Source organism: Ixodes scapularis, unplaced genomic scaffold (assembly GCF_016920785.2).
Source record: "Ixodes scapularis isolate PalLabHiFi unplaced genomic scaffold, ASM1692078v2 PGA_scaffold8__174_contigs__length_109621045, whole genome shotgun sequence".
NCBI lineage: Eukaryota > Metazoa > Arthropoda > Arachnida > Ixodida > Ixodidae > Ixodes > Ixodes scapularis.
The window spans coordinates 97,467,457-97,485,971 of record NW_024609883.1 but is presented as its reverse complement, the minus strand read 5'-3'; the positions used below and the strand labels follow the sequence as shown (position 1 = coordinate 97,485,971).

At 46.9% G+C, this 18,515-nt stretch overlaps 3 protein-coding genes across 3 annotated transcripts; 2 read left to right on the top strand and 1 right to left on the bottom strand.

Moving 5' to 3' along the window:
- Positions 1-130: 130 nt before the first annotated feature.
- Positions 131-10,351, top strand: LOC8025102 (exocyst complex component 3). The gene is made up of 6 exons (XM_029969051.4): positions 131-1,487; positions 2,102-2,474; positions 2,961-3,230; positions 3,855-4,145; positions 5,347-5,449; positions 6,728-10,351. The coding sequence occupies exons 1-6, from the start codon at positions 547-549 to the stop codon at positions 7,015-7,017; spliced, it is 2,268 nt and encodes a 755-aa protein (XP_029824911.1). The 5' UTR covers positions 131-546; the 3' UTR covers positions 7,018-10,351.
- An 851-nt stretch (positions 10,352-11,202) lies between these two features.
- LOC8025101 lies at positions 11,203-17,035 on the top strand. The gene is made up of 3 exons (XM_042286705.1): positions 11,203-13,413; positions 14,888-15,925; positions 16,776-17,035. The coding sequence occupies exons 1-3, from the start codon at positions 13,353-13,355 to the stop codon at positions 16,904-16,906; spliced, it is 1,230 nt and encodes a 409-aa protein (XP_042142639.1). The 5' UTR covers positions 11,203-13,352; the 3' UTR covers positions 16,907-17,035.
- Positions 17,036-17,670: 635 nt separating this feature from the next.
- On the bottom strand, positions 17,671-18,321 carry LOC8025100. Its single transcript, XM_002408018.5, has one exon. The coding sequence runs from the start codon at positions 18,159-18,161 to the stop codon at positions 17,739-17,741; it is 423 nt and encodes a 140-aa protein (XP_002408062.4). The 5' UTR covers positions 18,162-18,321; the 3' UTR covers positions 17,671-17,738.
- Positions 18,322-18,515: the final 194 nt, after the last annotated feature.

Sequence of the window (18,515 nt, the reverse complement as noted above, 5' to 3'; positions counted from 1 at the left end):
TTATTTTATTTATTTTGAATTACTAATTTTTTGTAGAGTGTAGTTGGCTGTGTACATTCAGACTTTTTAGACCATATGAAATGGAAGTCGTAAGAGTAGAAGCTACTTTGCCGTCTTCTACGCGCTGGCTAGTTTTAAGGCTCGATCTCTTGAACGTACACGCCACGCACTATGCGGCTACGGATTTGTGGCCCTTGGGACAAACGGGCTCTTCAAATCTGGCATATTTAGCCGTCTCTTTTGTCGCCTATTCGATCTGGATACTTTGGCTGTCGAGTGCAAGTGTGAACGAACCGGTGCAAATGATCGAATTTGCTTCCTTCCAGGGGAGTTTCATACAGTTCGAGGCCAGTGCTTTCTTTTTTGTTTTCCCATCACACCTCTTAGACCTTCGTGCATTTCCATCACCGAACGAGTGCCTTAACTGCACACAACACAGCGTCTGATTCGACGAATGCGGTGGCCGTCAACCGCGTCTCGAATCCGCTAGTTGCCTCCCCCAAACTCGACGCTCAACATCGAAGAGGTCACCTCCAATCGCGAGTTATGGACGTAACGGCCCTAGAAGCCGAGGCGAAAGCCACTGCCATCAAGCACATCATCACCATGCTACAGCTGCCCGAACAGCTCGACAAGGTCCAACAGTACAAACGCCGGGTGAGCCGCAAGAAAGCCTCCGTCGAAGCCATGCTCAAGACGGCGCTCCAGTCCCAACTGGACGGTTTCCGAACCGCCCTGACCCTCCAAAAGTCCATCCCGAACGATGTGCTCGAAGTCCAGCGCAGTCTCAACAACGACATGCAGGAAATCTTCAGGGACCTGCCTGGACTCACCGAACGCCTCCAAGAGGTCAAAGAAGAGAGCATGCGGCACTCGCAGTACGGCGCAGCCATAGAAAACCTCAAGCACATCTTCAACGTTCCGGGAAGCGTTCAGAAGACCCAGGAACTGATCGCCAGTGGCAAGCTTCTTCACGCGCATCAGGCACTCTCGGACCTGGAGAACTCGAGGGACGACCTGCTCTTCGAGCTGCACAAGTTGCCCAGTCAGAGCGTCACCGACCGTAACATGCTGAAGCAGTACTTCGCGGACGTCGAGAAACTCTCCGAAGACCTGGGCAAGCAGATCTGGCTCGTGCTAAAGCGGACACTCAACTCGGTGCGCAAGGAACCGCAGGTGATCGTGACGGCGCTGAGGATCATCGAACGCGAGGAACGTCGCGACAACGCGGCACGGGAGCGGGAACGGTCGTCGGCCGGTTTTCTGCCGCCGGGCCGACCGAAGGAGTGGAGGCGTCGGTGTTTTGAGGTGCTCGAAAGCGCCGTTGAGGACAGAATCGAAGGGAACCAGTTCGAAGAGCGACACGAGAACAAGATGTGGCTCGTGAGGCATCTCGAAGTGACGCGGCAGATTGTCCTGGACGACCTGCGGACCGTCAAAACGGTGTGCGTGCCTTGCTTCCCGCCGGAGTACGACATTGTTGAGCGGTACGGCAGCGTTTATTCTCATGTCTGCTTCTTTAAGAATTGCTTTCTCCTTAACGTGCTACTTCAGCTAGCTCGTTGCCTATGACTTCACAAAGACACATCCTAAATCCTATGACTTGTACTAGCTTTTATTGCAGTGCTGGTGAAGTATAGGAGTCGTCTGTGCTTTGTTTACGCCCAACGACAACTTTATGTGGGAGCATGGTGTAATTGAGCTCTGTTCATTACCCACTGTGATCAGTTATCAAGACGTATGATTGTCTACTCAACTTTGATGGCTCGTAATAATTAAATATTGGTGCCCATAGCTCCGATCTCACCGCCAGGAAAGTTGTTGCCAGCTGTGAACAGGAGGCAGACGATGCCTAGAATTCATCTGAGTACAGTAACGTAGGCTGCAAGTATGACTGCACGCAGTAGGCTAGCTATCAGGCTGTTTCCCTGCTACAATGGGCCACAAGTTGCCACATCCTAAGTTCTCACTGCTTACTTTTTTTTTTTTTTGCAAGCTGGATTTTTTGAGTAGGATAGTTGGCATTACTCCTAAATCTTCTCTTGGACACCTCTCAAACTATCATTTAGTGTCGCTCAGCTGTCTCCTTCATGCGGTGCAGGTACGTCAAGATGTACCACAACTGCCTGTCGCGCCACCTCCAGAACATTGTGGCAAACCAGCTGGAAGGCAACGAGTACATTACGGTGCTCGGCTGGCTCACCGTGTACTCGGGCGAGGAGCTCATGGGTCATCCGGACCTTGCCCTGGATGTGGAGCGCCTCGGACCACTCCTGGGGCGCTCAGACGTCCAGGGTCTTATCCAGAAATACCTCGGCACGCTGGTGGCCAACTACCAGGACTGGCTGAAGAATGCGCTCCAATCGGACGTGAAGGACTGGCACCGAGAGTGTGAGCCAGACACGGACAGCAGAGGTTGCTACCACACCTCAGCACCCATGATTGTTTTCCAGATGGTTGATCAGCATCTCCAGGTATGTCTGCTGCATTTTTTCAAAAAGCATGCCAAGATTCATCCTTGTGGCTGTTCAATAGCTGGCATTGCATCGGCGTGCTTATTGGGGACCCTAGGGTTTTGTAATAGCAGACTGGTCAAGTTACCCCCTCTGCAGAAATCAGTGTAGATCAAGGTAAACTAGTTTTGCAGACACTAGATCAAGGTAAACTAGTCATGCAGTCAGTATTGATCAAGGCAGACTAGTCATCCAGTCATTGTTGATCAATGCAGACTAGTCTTCTGGTTACTGTAGACCAAGGCTGACCAGTACTCTTCCAGTCACTCTAGATCAAATCAGGCTAGTCTTTCAGTCATTGCAGGTCAAGGCAGACTAGTCTTCCAGTCATTGTAGAGCAAGGCAGGCTAGTCTTTCCTCCCTGTAAACATCTGTACGTCCAATATGGCCTGGACCTTGGTAGTTCAATGTTTGAGAAGGCCATTAAAATGTGCTATCCTGTCCCAGGTGGCCAAGACAGTGGGGCCCGACCTAGTGCGGAAGGTCCTCACCATCAGCCTGGAGCAGACGACCAAGTTTGTCGGTGCCTACATGGAGGCCGTGACTGAGTTCAAGGACCGCCACTTCGAGGACCGTAGCGTGCGCAAGCTCTTCACCCACTACGTGATAGCAGTGGCCAACAACTGCCTCCAGTTCCAGCAGCTCTTCGACAAGTCATACACAGACTGCTGCACAGGTCAGGCTGCCCTGTCCAAGGGGGACAACGAGACCTCGCAGGTGAGACTCTTTTGGAATCTTTCGAGGGTCCCTAACATCCCCCCAAAGTTAATTCTTTTTTTTTTTTTTTTGTGCATCCCGTTAGAATACGGTGTCGGCACGCCTCCCTCTTCATTTTGCACCTCTGAATTTCATAATGGCTGAGAGAAACAAAGCTAGACTGATACCAGACTGTCAGTGCCACATTGACGTTAAGAGACTCTAGAAGTCGCATGCATTGCTTTACCGTCTGCAGCTGTACATTTGACATTTTCAGCATTCTGATGGGCATGGAAACGATGGTTTTATAAATTTTATTACTTTTATTGTTGAGGGTGGGCCTCAGATTCCTTATCTCTCAGATACTCTAAGTTCTCGGTTGTCATATCCCATTGGCTGAGGAGAAGAAAGGCAGAGAGTAGCAGCCAGTTCTTGGCCGGCAGTTTTCGTGCCATAAAAGAGCCAACTTCGAGTCACTAATTGTTTTCTTGATAGTTGGAACTTTGCAGGTTTTGTCAGAAACTGTCTCAAGGGACACATGCATGGTCTTTTCTCATTTCCTTCCACTGAAAAGACAGCTTGTATGCAAAATCCATTTTCTGGGACCCACCACCTTAAAGCATGTTGTTGTCTGCTTCTCGGCAGGTGTACCACCGTCTGCAGCAAAGCCTGGACCGTCTGCAAGAACGCACGCTGGACGCGTTGCGGGACGAGCTGTTCCTGGACCTGGGCAAGGAGCTGGGCGACGTGCTGAGCCGCAAGTGGCTCCTCACGGGGCCCAACATCGTGGACACGGTATCGGCCACCATCGAGGACTACTTCCGGGACTACGCCCGTCTGCTTCCCCGCAACCTGGAGACCCTCGCAGGACGCATCCAATGGCAGCTGGCACGCTGCTACGTCCAGGCCATTCTGCAGCGCAAGATCACCTTCAAGGTCGGGATGTCCTTCGTTTAATCAAACCAGTGTTTCTTTTTGTCTTGTTTTGAATGGAACTGTTGCAGTTGGAATTTGTCTTGCATTGCCGTCACCGTAGCATCAGGCTGATGTCCTGCTAAATTTAATTTGGGACGCCACTATGGGTCAAATGGTCACGTGGTTGGTGCAAATACAGGTCACATGACTGTGTGGCATGCGTCTGGTCATCCTAGGTTGCGTGACTTCACAGTGTGACGTTGCGGTGTCGACAATGTTGTTGGGTTTAGTCATGTTGGGGGTGACATTACATTATAATGTCTCGTAACGTGATGTCGCATGGCAGTGTCATTGGACCTCTCTTGACATAATGATGTCTCGTAAGGTGATTTTGTTCCGTCCCGCTGCCCAAAGTTGCCTGCATAATTACCAATGCATTGTGCATACGGGGCATTTAGGTGGTAGATTAAAGAGTGCCTTAATTTTTTTGTTTTCCGGTGTCGACTAGAAGTGCTCTGATCATCACCCAACATGTGCAACCCTGAATAGAGGCAGCAGAATCACGTGGAGAAAACGGGGTTTCTCTCCGAATTTCGGAATATTCAAGGAGCTGACAAGCTGTTGCATTTTTAAACTTCGGTGGTGATGAAAGCAGAAGTCTGAAGGAAGGAGGAAGAAAGCTTGAAGAAACTTCAGAAAGACAGTGTGGAAAGTCAGGGAGAAAATGTGGTTTTATTGTCGACTTTGTCCCACAAATTGGTCTTGCATAGACAGCTTTTCGAGCGCTCATCATTTTCTGTACCCCCTTGAAATACTGGGTGACAGAAAAACTTATTGCTGCTTTTTTCTAAAAAATTTAATAAAGCAGAGTTTGTGCGTTACAATTTGAGAAAGATGTAAAACCAGAAAACATGCAGCTGTGGTTTAGTGGCTTCGAAAACTTCCAGACTTTTCTTCTTTAGCTCACGTCTCTTGACTTAGTTACTAAAGAGGAGGCTGGGTGGAATTCCGTGCATATAATATTGAAATTTCTTGTTTCCTGGACCTTTGATAGTGGCTACTTTTGCATCAGTCCTCGCAGAACAGCTTTTTGAACTCGAGAAAATTGAAAGAATTAAGCAAACGTTTTACCGCTGCCTTCTTGAGGCTGTGCTTCTTCGGACATGACACCTTCCGTACAGAGAAACTCCTTTCTTGAAATCTGCTTGCGATTTTGTCTCAGGGCTATGAAGAACGCAAGGTGGCTGCCGAGAAAATCACAAAGGAGGGCGAGCAACTGCGGGCCCTGTTCCAGAAGGCCTCCACTGGGATGTCCTCGGCACATGGTTGGCAGACTTTTCTGATAGTCTGTGAAGCTGTGCGTGTTTAGACTGCGAGAAGTGAGGCCTAATGGTCACCTGGTGTCTTCGCCGTAGATAAAAAATTTAGCCAGTGCCGTGCCACTGTTAGCCTGGGGGTCTGGCATGCATTACATGCTTAGTCACCAAATCTCCATTCCTCAATAGCAGTTACAGCATTTGTACAGTAACATCCAATTGCTGTCGCATCAGTGTTAATTAGGCAGTTCAGTTTTCAGTATACTTGTCAAGACTGAACATTGTTTTGAAGGATTCTTAAAAGGCGATAGTTGTGCCGAAATTTATCTTAGATCTTTGGTGTCTTATTGTTTGGTTTTTTATTCCTGGTACCATGTATGTAAATGTAGCATAGAACTGGCACTAGTTGAGTGATGATAGTACCGTCTTTCAGTCAATGTACAATAAGAATAGCTCGTGCAACGAGACGGAGAGTACCTTTCCTTCAACCTTTAAACCGTTCTAGCATTTGTCATCCCTCTGAAACCGTACACTCACCTAGAGATATTCAGCGGAACAGAGCCACTGCGCACGCTCGGAAACGTTTGCCATGACCCAATAGACATAAACGGCAGCGTACAAGAGCCGATTAATCACTAAGGCACATTTGTGTGCCTTTGTGCACTGCTGGTCGTTTCCTTCCACTATCGTTGGCCAACCTTACGTGCTGTAGTCCTATCAAAAGTAATGGACCCCAACTAACGCGAATCTACCACGTTGAAGGTCGTCAAAATAAGGCTTTGAACAGCAGAAGCCCTGTTTGCGGAGCGAGTGCCACATTGTGTCATTCTGTTACAAAAAACAACAACAACAGCTTGAGGTAGTCGCAATTCAGTCATGGTCATGTTTCAAGCTGCACACTTGCCTGGAGACAATTTAAAGGCTGATTCACCCACTTGCGACTGCTTATGACGTGTGCCTTCAAACCTCTCATGACAAAGAAACATAGCAATGCCATCTATCGGATATGGAACACTCAGTTTCTGTAAAATTTCCTATTTTTTTCGTGCATCTTGGCTCGAAAAACTTTTGACAATGCTATAAACAACCATTTCTCATAGACAGGATGTACCTTTCGTCTCGTAAATACTACAAAACCTTTGGTCTAGTGATGTGCGGTTTCAGGGTTGCCTAATACGTGGCGCCAGCAGGCCAGTGTGTTTCCTCGTTGTAGAAGATCATAAGAGTTTGGTTCTAAGCAGACGCAGCGTGCGAACGGGCCTTAAGCTGCACTCGTCTCTTCCACAGCGGCCTCCCATCGCGGAGGCGGTTCCGCGCCGTCGAGTCCGCTGGACGCGCTGCCGCTGCTCGCCGAGGTGCTGAAGATGAAGGACACGAGCTTGCTCAGCCTGGAGGTGTCCGGCTTGATCAAGCGCTATCCAGACATCTCCGGGGAACACTTACAGTCACTGCTGCTGCTGCGCGGAGACATGGCGCGCAACGAGGCGCGCACGCTCGTGGCTGAGATGCGGGCGGACGATCAGCCGTTGCACGCGGGTGCGCAGCGAAGCATCTTTTCGGACATTGTGCTCACCTAAGTGCTCTCCAGAATGTGCGACGGTAGTTTTTTTTATATTTCTGGGTATTTGCTTTACCCTGTGTAGTCATATTTGTCCCTGGATATTCCTTAGGTCCCTGCTTTTGCTTTATGAATAAATAATTTCCCTAAAACTTTCCTAGTTAACGAAAAAAGTGCTTGTTTGAGTGCAAGCAAGCTGGTGTTCGGTAGACCCTCATTAATTCAAACTCCAGGAAGCCAGAAATTTTGTTTGAATTATTGGGAGTTTCAATTATCAGAAATTCATCTAGTAAATGTAATGCGAGATAAACCTATGATTTGCCATATGAATGGCTAGACATACAAAGCAGATATTTTAGGATTTTCTCTACATGGGCCTAATAATCATAAGCAGGTATACATGAGAGATTGGCGAAATGTATGAGATGTGTCTATTTATTCCTAAAAAATGTTATCTGCTGTAGACTGTTTAAACAGCACATGACAGCTCAAAATGAAATTTTGTTCATCCAGCAAAAAAGTTGTCTGTTGTGGACTATTAAGCAAAGTACACATGAGCGATGGTCCTATGCCATGCCGCCACATCACGGCGTCCGCGCAAGATGCCATGGAAACTGTCGCACAGCTCCCGTTTTCATCGCTCATGTGTTTCCTGCTTTAGCTCCGTTGAGTCTTACCGAGCATCTGTGCACTGCAAAGAAGCAACACCCGTAGAAGCGAGCTTCGCAGGTGTTGCTTCACTGCAGTGCATGGATGCTTGGTAAGAAGCGCGCCCCACGGGGCCGCGATAACAAAAAGCATGAATCGCTTGAAAACAGCGTTCTAATTTTAAGCAGTCAAAAACATAGTGTGACAGCCCAAACTTTTAAATTTGTTTGAATGAAGGAGAAGTAGGAAATATCCGAGTTTTAAATATTGCGAGTCTACTGTATATTGAACTTGGTGGTAGACACCGAGACTGGGGAAGAACAGAGATAAAAGAGTAATGCCAGAGTCCCACTTGAGCGACAAATGGAAACAACCGACAAGCCTCGAAAACGTGCAGCATGCACGCAAAGGTGTCTTTGGCAGGCTTGCAATCACACGGGTTTACTTCACGAGCACTGAGAACATGTAGGCCTATCAAAGGTAGAATCATGTGCATGCTTCGTGTGTTTTCGGCTCGTCATTGTCAGTTGTTTCTGTTTGTCGCTCTAGTGGGACTCGGTCATAAGAGGACAGAGACACTGTCTGTCCGCTTTATTTACTGCCTTCTTACTGTTTTTGCTTTCACCCGGTCTTGGGGTTTACCAGCATGTTCCCTAGTTATCCCTGTGTATCCCTAGATAAATGGAGTAGATCTGGGGATGAATGGGAAGTGCTGCCCTACACTTCCCTGTTCATCCCTAGAAGACAAGACACCTCCACATTATCGCTAGTTGCATGCTGCATTGCCAAAAGTACAGGGGTGAGAGTGTAAATGCAAGTTGCAGAAGAGTGAAAAATGAATTCCTCCCTTGTCCGTACACCCTTTTGCATATCCCAGAGATCGCTTTTGTCCTTATCAGAGATAATTCTGCTACTCGAAATTCATACAAAAGGGGCTTCCCCCTCTCTCCCGTCCTTGGCAGCGCAGCATGCAACTAGCGAGGGAGTGTAAATGTTCCTTTAGGTACCTGTTTTCTACAAAAATTTCCTACTTATCCCCAGAATATACCCTAGACAAACATATTCTTTGCTTTCAGTTCTTCAGCATTCACCTATGCATGGAGGATGAAGGGTGCCAGACACATTGAGAATTTGCCCGTCTGTTGTAATGTACATGCGTATCCGATGGTTCTTTCTCCGGAAGCCATGTATCTGCAGCCACTATATTTTTCATTCTTGCTTGTTTTGTTATTGCCTCGAAAATGACGGTACCTAAGTCCTGTTTGCAGATGTGCAGGAGCCTATATGACCACCCTCAACAACTGCCACAGTTACCGGCAACCCCTCACTGAAACTAAATAGTAGGAAACATCTGCTAGTGTTTGTGACAACAGGCACCTGTTAATTTAATTTATGGTTGCTGGTGAAAATGAAATATTGTGAATGACTTGTTTCCCACTGTGATTTGGTTTCTTCATATTTCAGTAACGATTACAAAAATTATAGTGACACAAACAGGTTATTCATGCATTGGATCCATGTGTCCCTGATTATGAAATTTTGCAATTGTAAAATATTCTAAAACACGGAATTTTGGTACATTTAGAAGTGTACAAACATACAGCTGTTTGCCGTCAACAATATTGCATCTGGGGGGTTGTGGGATTGAAATTTTCTGAGATTATGGAAGAGCCTGCAGTTATTTGATTCTGCCTATGGAAAGACAGAAATAGATCAGGAGTGCAAGAAGAGATTTTTTTTTTTATAGGAGTGAGGTTACTGGAATTATCGCATGATTGGACGTTGGAGCTTAATTTACATGAATGTTTGATCTGAATTTCTTCAAATATGTGTCTGTGCTGCTGCTTTCTTAAAATTTTCTTGGCTGTTTGTCGAGGCTAGTTATTTGTTTGGTTTTCTACTGCTTTGGGAATTCTAGAATCTGTTCCGAGCCTAAGTTGTACTCCGTTAAAGAGTTACGTCGGCGTTTTTGTCATAGTTCCCGATTTGCCCGAAAATTTGCTACGCACCAACAAACATCGCCGAAATAGTAACCCAATTATTGGTTAAAAATTTTTTTTTGCCCAGCAGCACAAAGCAAATGCTGGGCATAGTCCATTTTTTGACAGCCTGCTCGACTTGCAAGCCTGCCTTACCCTAATGTCGCGGCACTGAAAAGCGCGGGTATATTTGAATGTTGGTTTATGGCATCATTTTGACTCGCCGATTTCAGAATAACTGTACTAAATTTCGCGATGCTAGATAGCATACCGGGAAGGGTAAAGGCCAGTGATTCTGAAAATATAGTTAGTTGGGGTAGCTAAAAAAAAATCGCCGAAGCACCCCTTTAAAAGTGAGCTGGCCTATCTGCCTGGTTACAACCACCCTCTTTTATGTGGCAATCAAACGTGAATGTTGGGCTCCAAGAGAGATGTCGACTTGATTTGCCGAGCCCTGTGTGTTAAACAAGGAGGTTTTCTATGTGTTGTTCAGCTTGTTTATTTGTGGAACGTGGCATCCCCACAATGCGTTTTCAAAGTATGTCGTCTTGCGTAGTATTGGTGTGGCCAAGAGACCACGAATCTGCTGGTCAGTTGTGTGTGTTTTCTTTTTCTTTTGTTCATTCAATAACAAGCCTCCAAGGCAATGTGATGGGAGACAAAGTGTGCAGTGTAAATAGTGTGCATAAAGAAGAGTTCAAGTTGTTCTTACATTTGTATCTGCTAGTCTTTGTTGCCTTTCTTGTGTACTGCAGGAGCAGAAAACTACCGATGTAATTTGTTTAACAGTTCGCAACAGTTCCTCCCTACTGCTCTATATGAAACTGACTCTGTACAACATTTCTCGTATATTGTACACTACATGAGCCAATGGCACGATCACCACTACCATCAATGAAGGGAAGGAGGTTCAACACCACGAAGTGGGGACTAGGGGGATGTTGAACAAAGGCTTGTTACAAAATAGGCAAGAAAAATCACTTCTTTTTTTGCTTTGTTTTTGTGATGCCATGCGAACAGGAGCTACAGTCCAATCTCCTTAATTCAAACTCTTTTAATTCAAACTTGCGGATAATTCAAACTAACATGCAGGTCCCATCCTATGCATGTCTACGTAAGAAAACTCCCGGTAAGTCAAACTTTGCTTTATTCAAACAAATTTTCGGTTCCCCTTGAGTTTGAATTAACGAGATCCGACTGTATTGTGTAACGCTGATAACACCAACAAGGTAATGAAAACGTATTTGGTAATCACCACGACACTGTCATCCTGTCTAGAGTCCCGTCAAAGTATTACCGAAGGTTGGAAGCTCGTGCTGGAGGTAGGATAACTGAAATTCCTCCCTGCTTCTTTCATCCTGTCAGCAGTTATAAAAGTGCACGAGGGGTTTTGTTGGGCTGTCATAACCATATTTCTAGTGTTCCTGACTCTCGAGATGAAACGTCTTTTATTCTCTCGAAAATTAGAGTCGGGGGACGTAATTATGATGGAGTCGGCACAGCCAGCAATGATGGCCTCTGTAACAGGTGCAGTATTTGACATACCTCTACACAAACACGCACAAAAAAAAAAGCAAAAAAAAACTTCTACATGTTCCTGTTATTTGTGCAGCTGTGCACATTGTTTCCAAATGTGCTTTGGATTGGGCAAGTAGCGTATGCAATTCGGTAAGTTTCTGGCACTGAGAAAAAAATAAGCTTTTATTTCCAAAACTATAATTAAAGAGTGTAGAAATTTGCACATTAGCTTGTTTTTGTGATGGTGTCAAAGTTTTGATAGAGTTTGTGATCACGTACGGTTTTTGTGAAGGTTTTATTACTAGGATGTTTATGGCAGAGCAGAATGACATGAACTTCATTCTTTACAAGTCACTCAAGATTATAATTTTATACTGTATTGTCGAAAAACATTGTTTATATAATATTTAGAGACCTTAAACTCCTTTTTTTAAATGCATGTATTGAAAAATTTTGTACAAGGCAGGCTGAGGACTTTAGCAAGAAAAGTGACCATAACATCATCTACCCCCTTAGTATTTTGTCTGGACACAACAGCTGTGCCGTTACTCTTTATTACTCAACATAAAACTGTTAAAAAAAGTTTTAAGATAGATTGTTATAAGGGTCATATGTTCACAGGGTGAAGTCCTTACACAAATTTCGAATAAATCTATATGCAAAACAAACTTCAGGTGCTGGTGAACGACAATGGATAGGCTGAAGAAGGATCCCCACCACGGCCTTGATTCCCGTCGGAGTTGGGTTGTACTCGTATCTATGGCCTGGATCATGCTCATGTCGACCTTGAGCATTCGTGCTGCTGGAGTGATCTTTGTGGGGATTTTGGAGCATTTCGGGACCAGCCGCGAAGAGTCATCGTGGCCCGTGTCTTTGCTGAACTTTGCGATTTCTATTGGAGGTAAGGTTTTTCAATTTGATATGCACAGGGTTTGTCGTGTGATCACTTAAAGAAATTCGCTTGGGACCGAGTTCTTGCGGTCTCCTACAACGAGAGGACATGCTGGCACCATCTATGAGGTAACCCTGGAACTGCATTTTACTAGAGTGAAGGTTTTGCAGTATTTGTGAGAACAAATTTATGTGCTATCTATGAGACATAGTCGTTTATAACATTAGCTGCGTTTGATTTACTTACGCCTCCTGCACCGGTGCAGAAAAGTGTAGGGCGGTGTCGTGTCTTCATAGAGCGGTGCCGCTTTGGGGGACAATCGAGGTAACGACGTCATTCCAAGTAGCTCTAGAAACATCCACTACCCTAATATCCCGGGAAATAGCTTACCTGAAATCGAAAGCAGATCGGGCGAAAATGAGGAGTGAGCTAACTTTCGGTGTGCGATCAAAAATGGCTGTAAAAAAATGCTAGTTTTAGATACTGTGACCTGGGAAACTTGTGATTGCAGGGAGAGGCGATGAACCAGGGACGACTGTCCTTCTCAGTCGGCAGTGTTTGCTTACCTCCCGTCTTGGCTAAGTGACACCATTTTTGCCAAGGTCAGCATTGGCCAGGGCTTTACAATTATCTAGAAGTTGGCCATCTTTCGGTGTTTATGAAAAAAAAAAAAATTGCAAATCATGCCAAAGATAGGGGGCGGATCATCTTTCGGGGGTGAGGCGTCTCTCGAGACATTACGTACAGTAGGTGTAATTTGGTAATTGTTTGATTCGTTCTAAATGTGGCTCTTGCGTCTTTCCAAACAAACAATTGATGTCTTTGTGGTGTTGCCACTACATGGCCAACATTTAAGGAATAATATAGGCACTGAGATTTTGCTTCCGTAACCCTTTAGATTGCATTCGCTTCGGTTACGTCCTCGGCACCTAAAACAACAGCAGCGACAGAAAAACTGGGACAACTGCAGCTCACTGTTGTGTCGCAAAGCTACTTCTGGCATCACTGATTACACTGCGTACAATAGCTTTGTTCAATTTACTTGCACCTCCTGCACCAGGGCAGGAGAGTGTATGGCGGTGTACATCCAGTTGTGTCTCAATACACATGCCGGAAGTACACTGCCCTACAATTTTCTGCACCAGTGCAGGAAATGCAAATAAATTGAATGAAGCTAGTGAGCGCTTGTTTTTCTGAAAACCTACATACGCAAAATTTATATCTTTTGCCACAGGCCTCCCGCTCGGCTTTGTCTGCGAGTACTGGTCCTGCCAAAAGCTTGCGCTCGTCTGCACCTCTTTGACTGGCGCAGGTGTCATGGCCTGCTACTTTGCTCCAGACCTGGCATTTATATCGTTTTTCTTCGGCATTGTGAACGGTGAGTACGTACTGCGGTGCAACTGTGGATCATGAGGATGTGCCTAAAGGCCAGTTTGTATGCTTGCATTTGCTTACAAACGAGCTCTTGCAATCTCTTATGATAGAAGGACAGACTGGCACACTGGCGCCACCTATGAGGTGGCCCCAGAACTGCACTGCACTGGAGCGAAGGTTTTTGCAGTGTTTGAGACGTCAGATGTATGTACTGTCCGTTAGATAATAGTAGCTTATTACAAAGTCAAATACCTTTTCAGCCAGAAGAAAAAAAAAGATGAGCAGAAAAGGTGAAAAATACACGGAAATCACATGTTCCCCATGCGTCATCTCGTCGTAATGATAACGAGAGGTTTGAACAAACTCTGTGTACGCAGTCACAAGTGTGTGAAGTGGCCTTAATTTTCAAGAAGGCAGCCGGGGTTGCCGAATGGAATTTGCTGCCGTGTGGCGATGGCTGGAGAGAGCCAGCATGCCAGATGTACACCGTCCCAGATTGCAATGGCTCACGGGCCGTATTGCGTGCCACAGCAGAAGTCATAATTCCTTTGTTATGTATGATCGAAAGAGAGAGAGAGAGAGAGGAAGGAAAACCTAAGAGGTTAGTAACCTTGGCCAATTGTCCCGGATGTCTACTCTGCATGGGGGAAGGGGGTATGGGGAATTAATAAAAAAAAGACGGATGGAGGCAAGACGACGCATCATCTGCAAAAAGCATGTGCACAGCACATGCGTGCGTGTTGGCGATGTGACGCACACTAGCGTCTCGCTCGTTCCGAGTCGCACTGGTGGCGATGTCGACGCGAGGTAGGTGGCGCTGCATGAATCCACTTTGGTGACGTTTGGTGGAGAGAGGCACAGGACTCGTCTTCTAGGTGGTATCGACTGGAAGCACCAATTAGGTTGTCCTTCTAAAGGCACAATTGTTTATAGGCTTGTGTTCTTCAGAAAAAGCAGAAGAGCTTCGTTGTATGTCTCTGTCTGTGGGCTATCCTAGGTGCCAAACGTTTTCGTTACGTGCGTTTCGCTAAGGATTCTCGGTATTTTTGAGTGTTGCATACTCTTCATCCATGCATCAGTTTGTAGAGCTAGCGTAGCAAGACTCTTTATAGTCTATTGCTCTCCTGGATTGTAATTTCTATGTGCCAATGCTTAATGAATACCTCTGTGAATGACGGTCACTTTCACAGAACAGAAAAACAAGCGGGCGAAAACCACTTGGTAACCTCTCAATCCCCTAGTGCGATCGGCGTCATTCCATCGGAAGACCTTTTGATGTTGCTTACATTCCTCCAGTTTCTATCCTGGATAGTATTGGCCACTCACTTACGTGTCATCATTTTGCTAAATTTGTTCGCGATTCTTCCTTCCCTAGGATGACTGGTTATTTTATGTCTTTCTCTGTAGGGAAGTATTCGTCATGTAAAATTCCCCTTAGCTCGTTAAATTGGGCTCTCAAAAATCTTTCCCCCTTTCAGGAACATGCATTGCTGGGATCTACGTCGTCGTCAGCGCACTTTGCTGCCAACACTTCGAGAGATGGACGGCCACAGCCTCTTCCATTGTCTGGGCCTCGCAGAGTCTCAACGTGTTCTTCGGACCGGCGGCAGCGAACTACTTTCTAGCCGAATTCGGAACACCTGAGATGTTCCTCTTATTCGGAGCATTGACGTTGCACGGGTTGCCCGCTGCACTAGTTACAAAAAGTCCTCCTTGGCAGACAAGAAAACGTGCGATCGAACCAACGCTGCTAGAAGCAATACTGCCGAAACGAACGATGGACGTCAGCACAGCAGAGGCTACCAGGCGGGCGCTTCCAGTGGTCCAAACAGGTCGCGGACCTCCGTTACCTCCAGACGCCGCCGTCCCACAGGTTCCACTCTCGCACAACCAGCAAATCACGCTTGTGTCACAAAGTCAGCAGCAGGACTACAATATACCGACGTTTCAAGATGCTACCTCTTGCAGCGAGTTGCCTGTTCCACACGGTAAGAACGCTGCACCAAAGTCATCGAGCATCCAATCCTACCGCATACCTACCAAGCTCAGAACTACTGTCAGGGTCTTTGTCAGTCCAATGTTCTACCTGGACTCTCTGTCGCTTGGAGTGCAAGTTTACGCCATGACGACTTTCTTCCAGGTGTATGTCGACCTTGCCCAAGACAAAGGCATCGAGGCCAGCCAGGCCATCTTCTTGATGCACGTCTACTCCATCTCAGACTTTGTTGTGCGCGTCGTCAGTGGTGTGATCGTCGACCGAGGCTACGTCGAGCTGGAGACGGTCATCATGCTGAGTTTTCTTGGATGCGTTCTTGCTTGCGAAGCCGTCGCTTGGTCCACGTCTTTGGCGCATCTTCTGCTGTCGTCCTTCGTGTATGGTGCGAGCGCCGCCATCGTGCTGTCGCTGGCTCCCTCTCTCATCATCAGTGACTTCAAGGGCCAGCCAGTTCCTGTGGTGCTCGGAGGCATGATGTTTTTCAGCGGACTCTTGCTGCTGACGAGGCCTGTGCTTGTGGGTAAGTTCGCTTCACCTCTGGCATGAAAGTGGCTGAAACCATTCCTGTATTGGATTATGGTGGATAAACCCTTTTACAGCGACAGCTTTTAGAGGGAACCTCGCCCGGGAATTGTGGCAACTTGCGCTGCTGCCAAGGCATGTGTCAAAAAGCAACGAACACGTGCTGGCAGCCAGGCATTCGAAAGAGACGCCACTCTCACTTGAACAGTGGCTATAGCCGGCATCCCATTGTGCTGGCGCGTGTGCGCGACCGTCCAAGCAGACAAACTTGCACGCCGCACGACTTGACCTCAGAAAGTTCATAGCGGGTCCCAAGAATGAGACTTTCAGTTACGGCGCGCTCGGGAGGCTCGTCGTAGACTGAGCACAGATGGAATGGGAGTGGAAGCAAGAGCAGAAGCGAAAATAACGTGGAAATACTCCAAATCTTGCTCGGGAGGGGTGGCGCAGAAATGACGCCACCACTATTATGGCGAATTACACGAGTGCTGAGCTGTTGTCGCATTGACACAACACGTGTTACGCGATAGTGCAAATACACTTGAATTACATTTATCAGGCAATCACACGGTTTCATTACTTTCCAAGTTGCACGTCTGAGAATTTCTGTCATCCGTTCGCTGGCCGACTTAGCCGAGCTCATTGCCACCGAGCATGTACTGACTGACAGCGACTCATCAAGACTGTCGCTGGCAGATAGCGAGTGGGAGCTTACTCTAAGCGGCTAGATGCCCCCTGCAATGAGCCTGGCTATGACAAGTCCTGCTAACACAGTTGTCTATAAAGCAGCTCATGCCAACCTTAGAACTCGTGGCATATCATTTCATTCTTCCTTGCATCTCTCGCAGGTTATTTCAGGGACAATCTGGGGAAGTATGACGGGCTTATGCACACGATGGCTGTCCCCAATGCCCTCTTTGCCGTCATCTGGTGCTGGAAGATGATCTCCCGTCGACGTCGCATCACAATCGCTGCTTGAGAAGATTGCCTCGCCGGCGCAGCAGGTGCCGCTGGAGCATGGCAGTGCTGCTCAGGTTTTTTCAAACAAAACTTGTAAAAAAAAAAAAACAATATAAAAAGTAAAAAAGAAAAGCAGCAAATAAATAAAACAGCAAATACATGAACAAACAATTGTTTCATAAATTTACTGCTGAACGACGAAAATTAACCACAGAGTGCACTTTGACCAGCCGAGTCTGAATTTTGCAACTACTTATGACCAAGTGCCTTAAAACCCCTTGCGATCTTACGACGAAAGTTTAGACGAGAGCCAACGTTACTAAAACACTCAGTTGAATAACCCGCCTTTGAAACCCGGTCCGCTCGCGCCCACCGAGACCAAACTGGATACGATAACAGCGCCAAATTTCGATGACGAGCGAAAACATGAATATTGATTTATATAGCTACAGCGAAATTGCACTGCGAGGTGGCACCACCGGCCCTTGCGCGACTCGACCTAAACCAACACCTACAGCTGTGCAGTTACCGGAGGGGCCGCTGTGGGAGAAATGGCGGCTTTGCGATTGCCTTTAGTTGGTTCTCGAAGCAGGCCCTATGGCAGTTTCCCAACTGAGTTGTTTTAGTAACGTCGATAGCAGAGCCAGAGTAAGGCAGCCAGAGGACACACTGGCGCCATCTATCGAGTAACTGGAACACTTGGCACTTCCAGCACTCTTGAAGGGACAACGACTCTTTGCAAAAGCAAGTCTGGCAACGGGTTTGAACGGTCTAGTCGTGGAGTGTACAACGAAACAATACGCGTTATTGGCATGACGTTTCAACGATCAAAAACGGACACGGGGTTCATTTCAGTCCACGATTCGAACGGGGAGTATGCGACAGTGAACACCCTCGATCTCCATTTCCCGCTTGTCAAGCAGAAAGTCGGCTTCGTCGACTGTCCACGTCTTTATCAGGTGCACGTAGGCCACGGGCGTACGCGCCCATCCGCCGAACTTGACCTCGGGGCAGTGGTCGATGAACTTGCACAGATCGGGCCATATGTCGTCCGGACAGCCCACGTCGAACTTGAAGATGACCGTCGTCGACCAGTCGTAGTCGCGCGGGAAGGCGAGCATTTCGTACAACTGGTCGTCGGTCAGAAAGTGCGACACATCGCTCGCAGCGTTGGGATTCAGGCTGTATACCTTTTGGATCCAGGGCTCCTCTTCTTCGAGGAGGTAGCTATCGAAATCGTCTTCCAAGTCGTCGCCCGGGTACAGGGCGCCCATTTTTTTTACGACTCAGTTGGGGGCCTTTACGGTGAATATCGGGAAGAAAAGTCGGTCAAATGGGACAAATCTGGCTACAAACTTGTTCACGCCGACATGTTGATTTGAGGAGGCATATGAGCGCATATGAGAAACGAAACAAATGGACGCTGTGGACGCTCAGGGCATGTTCAAGTGTTACATATTGAAAAGTGAGTTGAAAAGTGAAAGCGTCACTCAGGGTAGCACACCTGAATTCAAGAAGATTGTTTTGGTTGTTTAAGAACTAAAACAACTAAAACAAAGAGTTTTAACGTATTTTGTTTTACTTTAAATTAAAGTCCTGTACAAGCCCTTAGGGTGACGTCAAGCTAC